General features: G+C 39.8%; 1 protein-coding gene across 8 annotated transcripts in view; it reads left to right on the top strand.

The window, feature by feature from the left end:
* The window catches only part of LOC109467847 (arf-GAP with Rho-GAP domain, ANK repeat and PH domain-containing protein 1-like), a 50,077-nt gene that overhangs the window by 7,986 nt on the left and 21,461 nt on the right, over nt 1-20,630 (top strand). For 7 of the 8 annotated variants that reach the window (XM_019765942.1, XM_019765940.1, XM_019765937.1 and 4 more), the window contains exons 2-4: nt 15,850-17,444; nt 17,949-18,002; nt 20,099-20,142. In XM_019765942.1, the coding sequence (XP_019621501.1) occupies nt 15,885-17,444; nt 17,949-18,002; nt 20,099-20,142 (1,658 nt within the window). In that variant the 5' untranslated portion in view covers nt 15,850-15,884. The remainder of the gene's footprint in view (nt 1-15,849; nt 17,445-17,948; nt 18,003-20,098; nt 20,143-20,630) is intronic. The other variant, XM_019765936.1, reaches the window with a different exon arrangement.

Genomic DNA, 20,630 nt, shown 5'->3' with positions numbered 1-20,630 from the left:
TACAGTCCGCTGCTATTTCGGCAGGAGACAGCACTCGGTCCCAGAGGTTCACTTCCGACAGCTCTCCAATGAATGACTGGTGTGCTTCGAATCGGCCCCCAACTACGTCTTGATCCTGACCGAGGATCCATGTGCCGCCTGTGCGCACTCTTCCTCCCACGTTAAACCCGGAACCCGAATCCGTCAGCACGCCGTCAGCGTAGAGCTGCCAGGCTCCATCACTGCTGCGCCAGGTTGTACAGACTGTGTGCCACTCACCGTCCCAAACTGGTGGGTGGGCCATTTGGATGTCGCTTTGTATGTATAACTGATTTTTAAAAATGACATGAGCTGAATTATAAGCGAAAAGATTTCAAAATATATATTTCACTTTATACGATGGTATGGATGAAACATATCTGATTTCTCCAATGGTCGTCTCCTCCTGCCATTTTGTTAGATGGATTCTTTTTTTACCTTCGCCAAGAAGGTTATGTTTTCAGTAGCGTTTGTGTGTGTGTGTGTGTGTTTGTGGTTTAGCAAGATAACTCGAGAAGCAGTGGATGGATTGGAATGAAACTTGGTAGGTGGGTAGGTCTTCATGAGACCTAAAAATGATTAGATTTTGGGCCCCCTGGCGGCTTTCCTAGGTACTGCAGCTGAACTTCCGGTTTTGATATTTCATGTTCTGGACATGCTAGGGTCACGAATTTTGGTTGGTAGATAGTTCTTGGGATAGGGAAGAAGTGACATGAGTTTGGGTCCCCTAGCGCCTTGTTCTGGAACTGCAGGAGCATTTGTTGAAAAAAATTTGAAGGACGATAACTCAAGAACCGGTTGACGTATTGTCGTGATTTTTGGTATGTAGGTAGTTGAAGTGATGCTTGACATAATTAGATGGCAATTATGCAAATCAGGAGCTAATTTGCATAATTAATGAGGAAATTCTATAAATCTGCTTTGTTCGATAATAGAACTATGAAACACTTGTGGCATCTACTTGAGAACGAGAAAAACATCTGAGGATATAGATTATGTAAATGAGGACCTAATTTGCATGATTAATGGAAAATCCTCATAATTCCATAGTTGTAACTGCTGCACCCCGAATCTATACTTGCCACATTTGGAAGTTAAGTGAAGGTGAACATCAATAAACATAATTTATTCAAATCATGACCTAATTTGCATAATTTATGTGGAAGTGCTATAATAGCCTTTTTGTTAAGAGAAGGCTGTCATTGGGTGAAAAATATGATCAACTGATATAATCCATGCAAATGAGGCTCTTATTTACAAAATCAATGATTAAAATTGTATAAATCCCGCAAGGGTTAACATTATTTGGCGAAGGTATGAGATCGTGGAACTCTTGTTTGTGTATAAAGTTAGGCCCGATTTAGACTAGAAACGGTATACCGTTTCGAAACGGTACGAAACGTTTCGCCACAGAAAACGGTTCGTCTTTAGACACAGAGTCGGTAGCGTTTCGGGCCGCCCGTGGCGCAGGATGCTTCTGACCCACAGTGACCTATGATGACCTCCCCAAACCGCTTCTACGGTTTGCCTCATTGGCCTTATGATACTTGTGTTTCAGGGCCTTGAACTTCGCCGGAACCTGCTTTGGGGTGCGTAAATACCCCTCAGCCGCCAGCCCGTCCACAAGCATCTGTATGCCCTCCCTATTACGCGAGGTCTCCAAGCGGGATTGTATAGTTTGATCGGCCCACAAGCTGATCAAGCAGCGGGTCTATTCTTGGGTCCAGACCCTCCCCTGGCCTTCTGCCATCCCCCCAGACATAAAGGATGACGAAAATTCGAGAAATACATGATATAAAATGGCGAAAATGGACACAATCGAATATGGCGCGAATCGACCAGAAAATGGACGCGCGCGGGCTTATTAGCATGTGATTAGCATATGACATGTGACCTGGTTTACCGTTTCAAGAAACCCTTTGACTTTAGACCTAGCAAAAAGCGTTTCGGGCCCCCCGCTGAAGGGTTCTGAAACGGTCGAAAACCACGATGGAGGTGGTTTTCGGAAACGGTCCGCGAAAACCCATAACAAACCGTTTTTTCCTCTTTAGACCGGGAACGGTTAACCGTTCCGAAACGTTTCCCTGGCCAAAACCCCTTAAGCGTTTCTAGTCTAAATCGGGCCTAAGTCTTTTCTGTGTAGTAACAGAAAATTACCTGCACCCTACAAATTTAACTTCTTACAGTCTGTTCTAACTACTAAGTGGCCCCTACCTGAAAGGGATAACAATCCCATTTTGAATGATAATTGCTCAATCAGACTGTATTTCACACCAACTGGCAGAGTATGAATAGGTTCTGGTAGGGCCATGGTGAGCTAGCATTAGCCCAGTGGCCTATGAACCTTGGTCGATTTACATTTTTCACACCTTTTCCTTCAAATTTGTAGGCCACTGGCCTGAGCTTGGTTCAGCTGGGCTAGGTGATTTGAGGTGTGAAGCCCAGTGGGGGCCAGTGGCAGGCCACTATTGTTGTTGTGGCAGGCCACTATTGTTGTTTGTACAGGCCAAGTGGTTTAATTGCAGCCCATTGATGGGCTATCAACAGACCACATGGTCTAGTGCATTTTCAATCAAACATATCTAATCCTATGAACATCACTGACTAATAATTTTTACATAACTACTATTATGATGAAGAGAGCTTTCAGATGTTACCAAATTTGTAGGCAGAAATTTGATATTTCTGATGATTCCCGATTGCCTCTGTTTTTCCCAATTTAAATTGACCAGTGTTTACTTAACCGCATGATCTCCTAGTTTTTCACAATACAATATGTGTCTTCTATCCTAAGGCTTTAACAATGCAACCACAGTGATACATATTAAAACTGGACTACCAGACTCATTTCCCAGGTCTCTCGCATTCCAATCTTCAGTGATTTTGCCACAAAGTCATTCATATGCACAGCACATACAGCACCGGCCTGTGGTTACAGCCTGCGGTATAACTATCACGCTTTGCATTCATCGTTTTCAAACACACCTGATAAACAGGGGAGGTGGTGAGTACAAAAGTGCTTTCTTCCTTTTCCTTTCCTTCTTTACTCAAGGTAACATTACATGTACATGTGTCACATTCATTACATGACTTTTTTTTGACAGAACCAAAATTTCTATTGATGAAGATCTACCGAAACTGTTTCTGTTACATTAGGCTGCTGAAATTTTCATGATTCGTTCATGACTGTCCCAGGAATGACCTCAATTTGCTGTCGTAAACTTTTATCGTACAACAAATTTGACCAGGCCCTTAATCAAGGAAGCATATCTGGAAGGGGGCAGAATGTTATATCCATTGTTACTACATATACTTTGAAAAGTCTTTTGACTGTAATGGTTTTGAAACTGTTATTAGAATGTCCTGGAAGAAGAGAACTACCGACAAATTAAAGATATGCACTTAGCTGATCAGGGCTTGAAATACTTGAATTTTTTCTGCATAGTATAACCTGCACTGCTGCAGGTAACATTGAAAATTACCTGTGCCAGACAAATTGTACCTGCACAGTCTAATCAGACTATTTAGTATGGATCATACTAAAAATGTCTGAAACCATTGCTAGTATTTCTTTTATACTCCATAGGTGGTAACAGTAAATAGCAGCAAGTAAAAATCCACAAACACCTGCACGTACAATGTATGTATAAACCGAATGCAGGTTAGCGGCAGGTAGATATCAGAAATACCTGCACATCCCCAATTTTACCTCACTAAGGTGCATTATGCACCCAGTATTTCAATCCCTGACTGTTCAATTCTTGTAGGCCTTCACCCGCTCTCAGTGTGATCCATTCAGACGGGCTTATCCTGCAGTAATCCCTGGACAGATGACTGGGTAAACCACCAGTGGGCGCCTTGTAGATACCATCAGATAGGTAAACCTTTTAAGCCATGGGCTTACGTCGCACCAACATTATACATGTATCAGTGAAAGTCTGTTGCAACTGTCCTAAAATATAAAAAAATATAAGAAATGTATTGTCAGAAAATACAGGTGGTAAGGAAGGAAAATCTTTTTCTGTGACCGAAATTTACAGGAAATATTTTCAAATTGCAGAAGAAAATCAGGATCATAATATTGTATAATGTAAAACTGGCAGTTTAGCAAATGAAAAAAATACAGGCTCAGCATTATAAATTTAATATTGCAAACTGCAAATATTTCATATTTTGAGCCCTGTTATTCAAGTTAAATGTCTTAAATTTAAAGCCTGGTGAAAAATTAATGATGTACTTTAATTTCACACCTCTGCAGTTGTAACCCTCGCTACCCTTGGCACCAAAATGGGCAGCTATAAAATGGCAAGATAGGCTCAAGTCAGATTATTTTGCCATCGCTGAATACCTCGTATCATAATTGTTTGAAAGGAGGCTGGTGGTCACCCGATGCAGAAATGCACCCCTATGTAGGTTAGGGCTTTTCCATAATGCTACCCATTTGCAATGTGGAGGGCTCTAATGGGAACGTATAAGTCCTCGTGTTTGAAGATTTGTCCATTTGCGCTGTGAAAGTGGCACTAATGTATGAGGCAACATGCGGCATAGTGCATATCAAGGAGGGATGAGCACACTCTAACATTTTGAAAATCCGGTCGCCGTGTTGTTGAGGGAAAGTAATGGAAACAACTTTTAAAGTGTAACATTTCATTCCAGGTCTTCTTGGCTGGTAATACGGTAATCTGTAACAGTCATAGTTTACTAATAAGTTTTCTTTGTAAGTTCTTTTAACGGCTACTTTATCATGAACTGTTAATCTATTTGTATATAGCTGCTGTTAAAAATACTATATGGAAAAATATGCAAATTGTGTCACGTTATAGTTTGTACAATATAAATGTTCAATATATAGCTTTAAGCCCTGGCTCTTTATGGGGCTTCAGACAAATATTACGACACTGCCATATCACCCACTATGATATGACCCCTATGAAGCCCTCCCATCAATTTTTGGATATCCTGAAAGATGCCCATGGAAAAAAAAACACCAAATACTTAAGCTTCGCTCTCCCAAAATAAGAAGAGAAGACAAACTTCTTTATCACAGAACTGAATGAACTTGACTGTTATACAGAAATGTGTATAACAATGTGCAAGTAGAATGTATCAGGACTGTTGAATGTTGAAGCAGTTGTTATTGAATGTTGCTTCTTTTATTGAATTGATACTATACTTACATAATCTGTAATACAATTGCAAGAAGACGTACATTGTATATTTGTAATGCATGATAATCATGCATTTCAAATGTATGTCTTCTTGCAATTGCATTATTTAGCTGACCTCTGTGTGACCTCAGTCATAGGTCAATGGTGTCTGGATGTCTGCATGCCCCCTCCCCTCCCCATCTGATTATACATGCAGGATGGTGGTGGCCTCTTTTATACCCCATAGTGACCAATCCTCCTGTATTTTATGAGCTAGAGGATAAGCCATTCACGATGACTGCTATTTTGTGGATTCGAACTTAAAGTTGCCCCCAAGGTCACGTAACAAACCCTCAGTTGATAAAATGGCAGTGACTAGACTTTAGTGAGTATGGTGCTAGCCATTTTATAGCATTCGAAAAGTTAATCCTCACGTTACCCAACTTTCTGCCATAAAACATCATGTTGCTTTGACATACATGATGTAGAAGCCTACAAAAATGTAGTTATGCAACTTCTTGTGATATTCATTTATGTGAATATAGCATGCCAACAATACAATAATAATCTCAGCTGGCAATGAAATTACTGTACTTTATTTCCTTGGCGTAAATGTAACCTGTAAAAATAAAGGCTCCCTATTTGATACTAATTACAGAGAATTCATCACTTTCCTGGCAAGGATACAGTAAACTTACCTGAGACTAATTGCTAATATTTCATCGGACATAAAACTTCACATTTTGTACTAAAGATAGTATTTCAGATCCATTAAACCAAGATTTGCCACTTTGTTATATGAGCAGTCCCAGGTCTTAAGAAGCATAAAGAAGTTATAAGCAGTAAAATTTACAATAAGAACCGTAATAATGTTACAGACTTAGAGTTCTAAGTAGTGTTTAGAATTGTATAACACAGCGTGATGCCCCTTTAAGGCTCTTTCATATCCTTTTTTGACAGGTTTATGACGTCAAATTTTTGGCATTTGATACAGTTGTGGACGCGTCATGCAAATTTCAGCTATCTTGTGACAGAAAAGGTTGCCCTAGGTCCTTACTGACAGTCAGTTCTGTCTGTGATATCCTGAAAAATCCTAATAATAACAAAAATTACATGATGAATCTGAATGTGACTGGATTCTTGCTGACTCACTATATCAAATGTAAAGACAGATTTTGTGAATCAATAAGGTTAGCACAACCTTCCCCCAACCTTCTATGGAGGGCTGATTTATGGAGGCTTCCGTTGAACTTGAGATGTCCTCTGATATCAAGTGAAGAGTGATCGATTGGAGATTGTATAACTGAAACCTCAGCCATGCAGCTACATGGAACTATCTGATACTGTGATAGAATACTCTCATCTGCCGAATAAACGTACCGGTACGTTAATTTTTTTTGGCCCGAACGTCCACCCGGTACGTTCTTATTTTGCACGGTACGTTTATTAATTTTTGGAAAATCAGTAATTTTTTTTCGAGTACGGATGAAAAAAAAGACAAATTTTCGACTTGAAGACGTTTATGAACGCGTATTGTAGCGGGAAACTTGTCATTTTTGGGCCTGTTTTCGCCGCATTGAACATAATTTGTGGCCAATGACCGGGATGGCCTCTCAGGTTCCACCCGGTACGTTCTATTTTGGACGGCACGTTTACTAAAAATTTTCAAAATCAGGATATTTGTAACAACATATTACCTCCCTTTTAGATGTAAGTCATATTTAGGAACACGTATTGTGTCGGAAATATGAGCTATGACGGACGTTATAAGTTTTATTCCAACGCTACCAGGAAAATCGTCTACCACATGGTGTCGGTTCAATTTTCTAGCATCTTCCCACACTCGCGGTGCAAAAATCATTCGCTCCTAGTAGCAAAGTTACCCATAGAAATAAAGGATATAACTTCCCCTTTCCTGTGGTGTATTTATTTAGGTTGTAAAATGTTGCAAACGCCAGAAATTTGCCGATGAAACGGCGCGTCGTGAGCCGAGCGCCTCGGTTGCGGAAACGCGGCCGGCTCCCGCTCGCTATTGCGAAATCACCCTGACTTAGTGCGCCTGCGCATAGCCGTCTTAGACCGCATCAGAATGAAAGTAGCACCATTCGAAAGCGCAGATTCCGAGCTTAAAAATGGTGCCAGGAACATCGGAAAAATTTATTTTCGGGGGGCTAAACGTCCATTTTTAACGATTTGTCGATCTTTTTACATCAATTTGACCACCTAAATTTCATTTTCCCGTTTTGTCACCAGTGTCAAAATGACGGCAAAAAACAGGGCTTTCCGCTGATGTAATCGGTAGTTTTCTCGAATGCACGCCGGCGAAGCGCAACGCTAGTTTTACTGATGAAGTCATGGTAAACAGAGCGCTGCCGCGGGAAATACGGCCCGCTCGGGCGATCTTCAGGAACAGCAAATACGTGAATGGAGCGGCACAAATACGCCCTATTTGAGGCTATGGAGCAAGAATTTCCAGGTAAAATATGTTTTTTGTGTATTTTGAGAGTTTGTAAACACTGGATGGGGGAGGGGGGCGAGGTCTAAGGAAATTATGTGTGCTTTTATTAATACCAATTTTTTTTTTCTCAAGCCCATGCCAGCAAAATTATGTAGTTCCAATGCAATATGTGTACTTGTAGTACTCATCACTGATTATGTTATAGTTTAAGAGTTGTTTATTTCTGTGGTACTTGACATGTAAATTGACACTTGTTTGCCTTGTTCCAAGTTGAAAATACCACTGCATATTTTTTTCACTTGTTGAACTTGAGGCACCGTGGGCCCCCGGTTAGGGTCAGCCGGGGAACCTATGCCCTAATTTTTTCAAAATTTTGATGGCATTTTAAGCTCATTCTTATTGTTACAATAAAAGTAAATGGCATTTTGGAGATATATTTTCACTCATATTTGTTTAGCCATGTACTTAATTTATCAAGCCAGCAAACCAATATTTTGCCCAAGTTCCCTGGACTTGGATATCTACCTACCTACCTACCTTGTCCATCAAAGGACCAGGTCGTCGGGGTGACAGGGTAGTTTTCCTTTGTGCTGCAGCAGTCAGTAGCTCCGGGATTGTCATCCAAATCATTCTCTTCAATGAGCTGACTTTAGTTCAAACTTGAGGATACAGTATATATACACATTGTACTTTCCTGCTGTATTTCTTTTTATCGTATCAGGAACCCATTTCTTACAAACCTGGGAAGTGTGGTAATGTTGCCATGTGGCACACAACGACAACCATGGCCACCAACTCTGGTACCCAGGAGAGTAGCCTGTGTATACAAGCTCTCGGCTGGAGGTTAATGACCCCCACCCCTGACTGGGGGGCGGCAACCTAGGGCGGCGGCCGCCAGGAGCGCGATTTAGTCAGGCTACCCCAGGAGAGGTTAAGTTGTAAAGGATGGGGTGGAGACAGTGACTATCAACTTTTTCCACAAAGTTGCAGTTAACTTGAACCTTCTATTTCTATTAGAAATAAATCTTTAGAACTGCCCAGTATATACAGTGTAAAGGATTTGATGATTTCAGTACACCAAATAGATGTTAGTGCATGTCATACATTGTACGCTAGATTATAACGTTTTATTGACATTGTAAATGCAACTTGATAATATTGTATATAGCTACACTTATGATACATTTATTCAATCAAAACAAACATCTGCCATGTTTCTGCCATGTATTGTGCAAGTGTTGAGTTGTACTCTTGATGCAACATGTAACATCATGGCTCATCAAGCAAGTAATATGTACCGGTATGTGACAGATTCATGCAATCTTACCGTTGACCTTGACCAGTTGACCTTGTAATTAGGGCAATTAACATTCAATTTGATGACATTCTGTGGATGTAACATATATAGGCAGAAACAAACCCTGATTTTCCCGGGGGTACTTTTATTCCAGGTCACAGTATGTTATTGTATTTCCCAACAACATGTGCACATTTGTACTAGAAATGCTCTCTTTGTTGTCCATTTAAATTCCTGATTGCAAATAAAGATTTGTGCATATATTAGTAAGGGCACATTTTAGTAGAAGAGACTGTCTATTTTGGTAATTTTCCGGGGGGTACGTTTATTCCGAGGGGTATGTTTATTAGATTTTGAAGATTTGTCCGGGGGGTACGTTTATTCCGGGGGGTATGTTTATTCGGCAGATGAGAGTACCCCTCATGTGATACAAGATTGCTGCTTCTTTGAGGTATGTTCCGGTTGTTGCTCAGTAAAGCGTTGAGAAGAAAATCGTATTCCTGTCTAGCTACATACTAACTATAACACAACAGGTCAGTTATAACTACAACATGTAATGCTGTGATTTCAGCTCACTCAGCTGAAAGTCTAAAAAGGTAGAACATCATTCTGATTTTTCCTTGTATTTCTTCAGAATATGTAAATGTTACTTGGAATTTTGCATTAAGCATTAAGCAGACCAATCCAACTGATAGAAAAAGAGAATGATACATAAATGTATTTAGGTCTTGAGGTAACATGTATATACATGAACATGCGGTATTGTAATAATATTGGAATCTTGCTTATCAATGAATTATGCAATGAAGCATGGCTAGAGAATATTTCTTGACTGCAGCAATAGGTAAGGAGAACTACGATTTATTTTCGCAAATTCAATTTTTATAGACATGAAGATTATAATATTTAGTTTAAGATTATATCTATGAACATTACCTTGTACTAACATTGATCCTTGTAGCTCTGAAAGGAGGCTAGAGGTCACCACTCCAAAGTTATAAAACATCCATTCCTCAAAAAAGTGATACAATATTACTGCTCTACATTGACAGCTTGGGTGAAACAGTTGTAAATGTAACTTCCCATAGAACTGTTCTACTGCGTGTCTATAAATCACGCTTATCAAGATGAGACGTTTCACCTTCAGTGTGACCATGGGGAGGGGAATACAGATGAGACAGGCTGACATTTCACTGAAAAGTTCTAACACTGCAAGGACAAAGACAAATCTTATCACGTACAGTTGGAAGTGGTGGTAGTTATACCTAAGACTAGGAGGGCAAGGTACTAGTAGATGGTGTGATGCATGGCTGTGTGGCATGCAGTATTCATTCTTCTAAGAATGAAATTTAATGGCACTGTTTCTACACACCCAAGAGAGGGCAAGTGCGATGACAGTTTGGAAGTATTGGTCCTTCTCGATAAGGGAATGGTATTTGTTTCTACAGGCCCAATTGAACATTTTTCTTTATAACAAATTTAAACTGTGTCATTGGTAAGATGGCTCAAGGTCAATCTGAATTTCCCAGTTTTGACAGAATTTGTCCCGTAATTACCTTCGCCAAGAAGGTTATGTTTTCAGTAGCGTTTGTCTGTCTGTTTGTCTGTCTGTCTGTGAACAGCATAACTCAAGAAGCTTAATATGGATTGTCATGAAACTTGGTATGTGGGTAGGTCTTAATGAGACCTAGAAATGATTAGATTTTGGGGCCCCTGGCGGCTTTTCTTGGTACTGCAGCAGAACTTCCGGTTTTTATATCTTGCGATCTAGACATGCTAGGGTCACGAATTTTGGTTGGTAGATAGCTCTTGGGGTAGGGAAGATGTGACCTGAGTTTAGACCCCCTAGCAGCTTGTTCTGGAACTGCAGGAGCGTTTCTTGAAAAATCTCCGAAGGTTGATAACTCAAGAACCGGTTGACGGATTGTCATGATTTTTTGTATGTAGGTAGCTGAAGTGATGCTTCACATAATCAGATGACAATTATGCAAATCAGGAGCTAATTTGCATAATTAATGAAGAAGTTCTATAAATCTGATTCGTTCGATAAAAGGACTATGAAACACTTGTGACATGTAATTGAGAACTAGAAAAACATCTGAGGATATAGATTATGTAAATGAAGACCTAATTTGCATAATTAATGGGAAAGTGTTATAATTTCATAGTTGTAATTGCTGGGAATTTCATACTTGACGCATTTGGAAGTTAAGTGAAGGTGAACATCAATGAGGATAATTTATTCACATGATGACCTTATTTGCATAATTTATGAGGAAGTGCTAGAATAGCTTATTTTATTAAGATAAGGCTGCCATTGGGTGGAGAATATGATCAACTGATATAATCCATGCAAATGACGCTCTTATTTGCGAAATCAATTATTAAAATTGTATAATTCGTTAACCGCAAGGGTTAACATCATTTGGCGAAGGTATGAGATCGTGGAACTCTTGTTATAATTATGATCATTGTGATCAAGTATCATGGTGCAATGCCTCTGGTCCCCAATGTTTAGAAACCTAGCTTGATACTGAAGGCTTATGGTAATGGAAACACTGTTCACTTACAGTACCAAGGGCAAGGTTTTTAAGGCAGTCATCCTCTATGGAGATGGAGCGTGCTGCTTTATACCACTTTAGCATACAAAATATATGATTGTCAAATAAGTGGATTTGCATTTTATGTGAACATAAGAAGAAATCACCAGTGTATAAAAATGTGGTGTTAGCCAATAGGGTACAAAATGGGCAACACGGCCTAGCTTAAAGACCGTTCAGAATACCCTTCGCTGTTAACTCGACTGTTGTCGTTATAAGGCCTAAATCCGCCCCATCTCCACATATGGTCACAGGGATCCAGGCTGTTACAGTGAATGACCTCGCCATATAACCCAGACGGCGGTGCAATTATTCTGCTGTATCGGAATCGCTCGGAACTCTCCGTTCTGTGTATCGATAGGAAGCTGTTTCGGCATATTGCCTATCCGTCTTTATTGCCCTGTGCCATTTAATCTAATTGCACCTTTCCATGCCTCTGGGGTGCTTCTTTACATAGATGGCATCACGCAGTCCACATAGAATTATTTTCCTTCGAATTCTAGGCAGGTTGTTGACCCATTGATTGCCCCTTTTCTCCCTGTAGCAAAAAGATGAGGTATGTAATAGTAGATTAAATTGTCATATTCATACAGCATGCCTCATACCTCAACTGGTAACATTTGTGGAAATGTCATTTCTGACTGGGCCGGTTTTGTGCATGGTAAGTACGTGAAGTTATTCTGTACAAATAGTCATACTATAGATTACACACTGTGTTGTATAGAATCTATTGTGAAGTTTTTCTTAGAATTCTTAAACTAATTGGTCTTTGTGTTTTTGGTGAAGTAGTACGAATAGATAATCCTTGAAAAAAACAGTTTGAGCATGTAGACCATCTAGATATCTGGCTGAAGCCTTAAATCCTTTTTTTTAATTTCAGTCACTCAAGAATCTACCACAATCTTATATTATGATGTATATTGAATACTGGTTTAGAGATATAACATTACCAGTAGAATCATTTCAAGGTTGGAGTTATCGTTGTTTAGTTTTTCGTGTTATATGGCACCTTTGAGGTTAACAGTTAGATCTGTCCACTGGAACTACAGATTTGCTTGCTTTATCCATTACTATCTGGAACAAACTTGTATCATATCTTCAATGTAAAATTACATCATTGGAGATGTACGTGTAAACCAAAACCAAACTTTTCTTATCGATGATACAGGTGAGCTACCCTCATTCAGTATTATTGAGGCAGTGTCTATTTGCCAGTCTATACATGGTAATTTCTCACCTTGCCTTTGGTAATTTGACACCAGGGAAAGAGAATTACAACTTGATACATTTTCTGACCTATACACAAGCATAAAATTTTGCCCTGGGATGTTTTAGTGTTCCCCCGTGTATGAATCCGGAGGTGATTTTTAGGTAAACGCCACCCATGGGTAAAGGATTATGGGTGATTTGTCGGCAAAAGTGGAAGTTAGTCCCCCATATCAGTCACAGAGAGATGGGTGCTGGCTCATCTGCATATGAAAGCCACCTGTGCCTAGCTTTCTACCTCATTTGCATGCCAAAGCCACCTGTGTCTGTTACAGTAGTTTAATTTTAGTGCATCAGTGTTGTATTTCTAAAATAGAAAGTTTCATTTTATTAAAAGTTAGCGAAGATAGTGTAGATAATGAGTTTTGGCATGGTATTTTATGAAACTTTGATATGTTTCTTTTATCTAGTGGAACCAAAACAAATATTGTCAGTGTAATGTGTTTTCCATCTTTAGATTAAATAGATTCCAAAATAGCGCTTATTACAAAATGTAGTACTTAGTATGCTTAGTATAGAGTTAAAAAAAGCCAACAGAAAAATTAATTTTGAGTTGGATGTAAAAAGATGCTTGAGAACAACCCCTGAATTCGGCCTCTGAAAACTGGTGCACAAGAAACACGTACATGTGTTAAGAAGTGAATACCCGGCAGTTGATTGATGTTGGCCATTGTAAAAGCAGGCCAATGCCTTATAAGGTCATATCAGTGTGATAGGTCCAGGACCCATCTTTTACATCTAGATGAAAGTCACGTGTTAACGTTACAGATTCCAGATTTACGTTCCCTTCTCTTTGTAGAAAAATATTGCAGCCTTTATAAGAATGGCTTGATCGTAAATAAATGCTCTATAAATGATATTAAGACAATAAGATAACACTCTTTTTGAATATATGTTCAATCATCAGATGAATGTTCTAACCATGATGATACACAGAACTCACTGACAGAATATTGAGGGGTGGGGGTGGGGGCTTATATGTAAATATAGACTTTGGGATTGAATAGTAGTGTTAGCTACACCAGGTATGATGAAACAAGCCATTCGATTGGTATGGGAGTATCGTAGACTACCTAAAAGAAGAAATGGTTAACAGCCAAAATGACAAGCACTGTCGCAATGTAAAATCTGCTCAACATTTCATCAGTAGTTCTTTCTAAGCGTCTACCTAATCTGTCCTTGGTGCTGATTACACATCCACTGACCTACATGTATTCTAGAGGGTTAGCTCTGTCCCTGGTGCTGAACACCAGCACAAAGCATTAATCTCTCTGTGGGAATCTGTCAAAACAAATTAACCACTGGGGTCCGGGAGTCAGTAACAATGCCTTTGATGTCTAGCGGCACCACTTCAGCAGGGATTGGTAAAAGAATAATTGATTTTGAGCTCTTAAACGTGTATAGAATGTGATATTTTGTCTCAAGTAAAAGACAAATTCGGATATCTTGATGGCTGTTATATGGAGTTGCTTGGAATTCAAGCTTCATCATGCAAAATGACAGTGTTTTGCCATAAGATTACAGACCAGCTGAACTTTTGTAAAAATCAATACAGAGTTAACTTTCCCCCTGCTACATAACTGTCCAATTGATGCAAATTGGGTGCCGTAAGTCTGGCTTGGGAAGGAGGAGGTTAAACTGCCCTGACCTTTCTCTTGGCAGACATACAGCCTGATTTAATGGCCCCAATAAAAATGCCAGCCACTGTAAAATTGCCCTAATAAATACAGACCCATAGTTAATGACCTGTTCCCTATTATACAATAATGCACCATGATTATGTATATCTTGTAATTCTTGTCACTTTGTGAGGATATGCGTCAAGAAGAAATGGACATACAGGTTATAATCTTCCAAATATGATTGAAAAATGTTCCCTTTTAGAACAACTTATTAAAGATACCAACATTTCACTGTCTAATGTACATTCTTCTCGTTAGATCTTAGATGTTTGAATCCTGTGACTTGCTACAAATTTCTGTAAATAAGAACCTTTCTTGTTTCGAATGAAACATAAAACACGTACACATCTATAGTGCTATTATCGCTGTTTCCATACTAAAGAAGTGTCCAGAGTCCAGACTATTTCAATTTGAATGGCTTCCTTGTAGGACATTGATGACGTTAACATGCGTCACAGCCTGCGGCTAGATTTGATTGTCTGCAATCACTGAAGGATATTACTGATTATTGTTCCAAAGATAGAAAGAACCTTGATATAACTGTACGTACATGTATTGCCTTGAATGCTTGTCTGGGTTTGTAGTTAATATAGTGCCTGATTTTTATTTTAAAACATAAAATACTAGACATAAATTTTTTTTATGGCTGAGACCGTCTACAGCCTTCATTTAGGATCGTACATATGCATGTAGATGACCAGCCACTTGTCAATTTATTTTTTTAAAACAAAATTAGCTGCACTAGTTCTAGTATGATTACATTTCCTATGTTTAGACTGAAATAGTGAAAATCAAGGAATTTATAATGTTCATGACCTTTTGAACTGATAAGACAGATGATATGATAGTATCATTACTCCCGTCCTGTTGTGAGCTTGATTACGTGGGATTACATGTACTTACATGTATAATCTCCTGACTTGTTGTGAGAACAGTATTTGAATCTCAGGTACATCTAATGAGTAATGTAGCACTTTCTCATCTCTTAATGGTTTTATTATGTAAACTCTACAACACTATATGCATCATTGACAAATTATGTGAGAAAAGGGTTTGTGGTCTTTTAACATTAATTATTATCATTATTAATGTATATAGTTCTGGTATGTGCATATGTGTGTGTGTGTCTGTGCGTGTGTACATGTTAGACTAGTGCAAATTATTGTGTGAATTTCTGCAATTCCCAACAAACACATCTTCAGTGCTGATATTTTTTCTCTGTGGGACAGAGAAAGTTACAAATCAGTATGGGTATGCAGACGAAGTCTGCCATCCCTGATTTCATCGTCAGTTGTTATGAATAATTATCCATTGTCAATTATCAATATGAACGATTATCCAAATCCTGATTATACCTTTTTCCCTTGCCCTTTGCCTGTAGTTCTCCTGATGGCGTCCCCGTGGGGTTGAGTAGAGATGGACCCAAATATGGAGGTTGAGGTGAGCAGCGTGCAGGAGTGGCTGCAGGCCATCCAGCTGGAGGTGTACGTGCAGCTCTTCACCAGCCAGGGGTACACGCAGCTCAGCGACTGCTGCAGCCTCACCGACGACACGCTGCACCAGATCGGCATCAGCCGCCCGGGACACTGCCGCAGGATCCTCAAACACCTGCCCATCTCGTGCGAGGGCCATGTAAAGATGCCGGCCGCCTCCCCGATCGAGCCCAGCCCGCTGGGTTTACTGTCCGGGAGCACGAGCAGCGTGGACAGCGCCACAGATCAGCTAGTCCCGCCGAAACTCCCGCCGAAGATGAGGAAGGCATCTAACGATAAATCTCCATCCCCCTCCCCTACCCCAGAAGAAGAGGAGAAAAAGGCTGTTGCCGCCCCACCAGTCTTCCCTCCCCAAACCTCTCCCCCAAACCCACCGCATGACGGGCAGCTGCCGGCAAAACCTAAACCGACCCCGAAACCCAGGAACCTTCCACCCAGGCCGGTTCAAAACGATGGCAAATCGGTTCAGCCCAACAGACCGAAGCCGACACCAAGACCGCGCCAAAACCTCCCTCGCCAGCAAAATCCCATCCCCAGAACTCTTAGTGAAGGCGGTAATGATGAAGATGGTGCAAAACTCAAGAAGTCTATTCGTAGGGATGCGATCAAGTCCATGCACGATGACCTTGATGAATCCCATGAAAACAACCCAGTGATGCAGGATAACCCCATATATAGAAAAACATCACCCAGTAACAACATTAGTCCGTCTACAACAGACAGCAACAAAGGTAGAAACAACCCTGAGGAACCTACACAGCGTGTGGTCCCGCCAAGAAACACTGAGTTTCGGATCGTAGGAAATGGTGGTCACCACAACCCTCAGTACGACGAAGTGGCCCGCGAAAGCCAGGCAGACTTGTACAGCCAGGTTGAACCACATGGGAATGGTATGCCGCCCCCCCTCCCGGATAGGCCACCTGCCGCTGTTCCTCGCAAGGACGGCGACGGCAGTAGCACTGACCCTGGGGTCAGTTTGGAGCCCAACGAAATTGTCCCACCCCCCTTGCCATTTCGCAACATGCGGACACAAAACGTCTATGACGATGTTGCACCTGATTTGACTATAGTTACGCACGTTCCAGACCCCTACGAGGAAGTACAAATTAACCAAGTTACACAGACTGTACACTTGCCAAACTCACAGCCCATGACATCAAAGGCCAGCAAGACGTGGCCACGGTCCCATCCCCACCCCCCACCCCCGGGCAAAAAGAAAAGCCCACCGTCCACCGAGGAGCCAGGGGTGTATGAGACTGTCAACATAGACGACATGAAGCCTCCCCCCAACAGAGCCAACAACAGCAGTATCAAAATGGTGGCATGTGACGTGTATGAATCCAAGGAAGAGGTTCAAAATCAGATGATTGGAGAAGATGTTTCTCCATATGAAACCGTCTCCTACGACCAGAGTGATAGTATGTCAAGTAGTGGAGACGACATTGACGGCGGAGGTGCATCTGTTCCTTGGACCTTGCCACCGGTAAGATGTATTTTTAATCAAATTAAAAATATTAACCAGCAATAACTGTTTCCGCTGTGAAGTCACGTATGGTAAGTGGAGACAGAATGCAAAAATCTGACCATTTAGACAAGGAATTCATTGCGATGCACAGTCAGTACGGCATGGTAATTGCTACAATATAAAATTAGACCACAGCACTTGACCTTGTTCTATTCTCCGGGGAGCCGTAACACTACCCTTTAGGGAAATCACTGTGAAATACCAGACACCATCTGTATTCATCAGTCTGAGTCTGTACATGTTTCAAGGTCAATCTGCTTTTTGGGAATCTTGTGAGAAAGTTGCTACAATTTAAAGTAAGAGCTTATTACCCATCTTTTAAACAAGACAAGCCGGAATGCAAAAATAGGTTGCATTCATCACATGACTATGAGTATTATATAATACCAAAAGTATTACAGTGAGTATGATCAATATAAAATGATGTAATACATGATATTCCTTCTTTTGCCCTTTGAGCAGACAGAGGATGATGATGAAGAAGAGTGCAAGAGCATTCCTATTTCGAGTGCAACGGTAAGATTATAAAAAATTAAGCCTTATCAGAGTGGATTACTAATTAACATAGATTAGGCTCTTCCTATATGTTATTTTTTAAACTAAAAACAAGTAATGGTCCAACAAGATTAAAATTATTCATTGCACCTCTTATAAATGTTGCAAAAGAAAGTCACTTAACTCACGTCTTTGACACAAAATAATATGATGCAACCTTTGTTCTACACTTTACCCCTCTAACATTTCTGTTTTTCCCTTTCAAGTCTTACATGTTTTCAGGGTCGAACCGAGAGGTGGGAGAAAAAAAAATATATGTGTCACGTTTCTCATGTCTCACTGCTCCGTGGTTTCATTTACATGTACCTCAGTCTGCAGCTGCTGCAATTTTCTCGTAGTTTACATGTCTGCTTTATACACAAATGTATGATTGTATAGGATGTTTGTACTGAAGTCATTACATTGTATAACAGAATCGCTGCATTGTTCCCTATGCTCAGCATATTGTTAAACCTGAAAGTTGCCCGCCATGTAAATTTGAATCTGTAGTCACGTAATTATGACATTGTATACATACAAATTTATACATCTGACTCTGCCAAGTTCAACCGACCAGCTTGTGCAGCATCGTGGCCTATAATGACATCACAAGCAGACATTCAAGTAGTAATGTGTACTGTTCAATGAAACATTTAACATTTTGTCACAAGATTACACTCATTTATTTCAAAGTGTAAAATGTGAATGCTCTGAGACTGAAAGAAGCTCACTGAATCTGATGAACTGCATTACATGTCAAAGCTTGCAGCTACATTTTGCATTCACAGCAGTAGCAACAATATGTATCAGATTTGCAGGCGGTAAAGATTGTGTTGTAAAATTCATGCACCGTCCATGGTTGCTGTTTCTCAAGTAATGAGATTACTACAGCAGGGTTCTAGAACATAGCCAGCATCTGTCATTCCGTCATTCAACAAAATTTTTCTGCTCATGATGGAGAATAATTGTAACCATTTTGTCACCTTGACAATATGATACAGACAAATGCCATCTTATAATTGGGAAAAGATTGAATTCAGATTAAATCACGTAAAATATCAGTGTCGGTTTGCAATGGGAATTGTGATAATGTTGGAAAAAAATCTAAAGCTAGCTAGAACCCTGCACTGCATCCATGTGCCATGGTGTAATGCTATATCATTTGTATGCATACCCATGCACTCACTGTTTGTCAAACTATGCATCAAATGCTGTAACAGGTTTTGGCTGAGAGAAACTGCTTTGTATTATCATTGGGATTGGATTATACTCTGAATGTATCAAATAGCACTAAAAATTAAATGCTACTGATATTTGGAATACTTTCACTAGTTAGCTACCAGGAATGTTGTTCATGCCTATATGTTATATATCTTGAAGTTCCTGGACTGTGTTGGCATTTTGTTTAATTTTTCAATGACTCTAGGCTCCTAGCTTATACATGTGAGGCTAGCCATCTGTCCATAAGGGCCTGAACCTCCAAAACACTTGCTCCTACATGTACAAATGTATATTGACCTAAATATCTGAATAGTTGTAATGTTTCACTTGCGAGTAGGGTCACACATGGACAAGACAACTTCATTTAGAAAAGGCGTAGCAAGTTATGAGACAGGCCCTGGTCATGAGATGCTCTGTTCTATGAATTGTGAGGTTTATGTTATGGAATATCTTGACAACTAGATGTTTGTGATGGATGTTGACTTGTAATTGGTTGAACTACAATGCCCCTTCTTCTCAGGTGTTCCCTTGTGAATTTCTCCAGTGTATTTACTGCATGTAAAAGCTTTCATTACAAGACATAAAACTGTAAATGACCTAATTCATGCGCTATATGTACGTGACTTGATTAAAACTGTAAGGTAATATAATTGTTTAGTTGCTTTAAAAGCTGCTAAAATTACTGAAAACTTATGAGTCCTTCTTGTGATAAAGTAGAACTATTAGTTTCACTTCTTGATTTTGTACAGAATCATTCCAAATTGTGCAATCCCTGTTTCCCTTGTTAGTCTTTGGTGAAAGAGTAACAACAGTCTGCACAGTTCTGATGACCTTATAATATCTTGTTCTTTTCTCAGATACGTAAAAATGAGCGCTGCGGCTATCTGGAGAAACAAGGAGGGTAAGCCACAGAACCATATTTGTATCCTCTTATAAATTACACCAGTCTGATTATCATAAGGCATACAATACATGGTATTGCAGCTGTCATTTTTGCAAAAAGTTTAACACAACATCAGTCTAGAATCAATTATTTAGGACTGAACCAAAACGTTGATGGCATACAGTCTTTTCCTTCCATTCCTTATCTTTTTTACGACCCTCTTTATTGTGCTGATTTATGTCATAATCCCATAGGACAACTCAAGAAGAACATGTGCCTTTTAATTTGCTTGCCTAATGATTTAAAATGTACTACCAAAACACAGTAACTTCAGAGTGTAAATGATATAAGCTTCATAATACATAATTATTACATTGTTTAAAATGTACTACCAAAACACAGTAACTTCAGAGTGTAAATGATATAAGCTTCATAATACATAATTATTACGTTGTACATTGTACAGTATATTAGATCTTGGAGACTAGAAAAATTGATGCATTGTC

The sequence above is a fragment of the Branchiostoma belcheri genome, unplaced genomic scaffold (genome assembly GCF_001625305.1).
Source record: "Branchiostoma belcheri isolate BF01 breed outbred unplaced genomic scaffold, Haploidv18h27 scaffold19, whole genome shotgun sequence".
Taxonomy (NCBI): Eukaryota; Metazoa; Chordata; class Leptocardii; order Amphioxiformes; family Branchiostomatidae; genus Branchiostoma; species Branchiostoma belcheri.
Note: the sequence above shows the minus strand (reverse complement) of the source record. Positions and strands in the feature narration are given on the sequence as shown.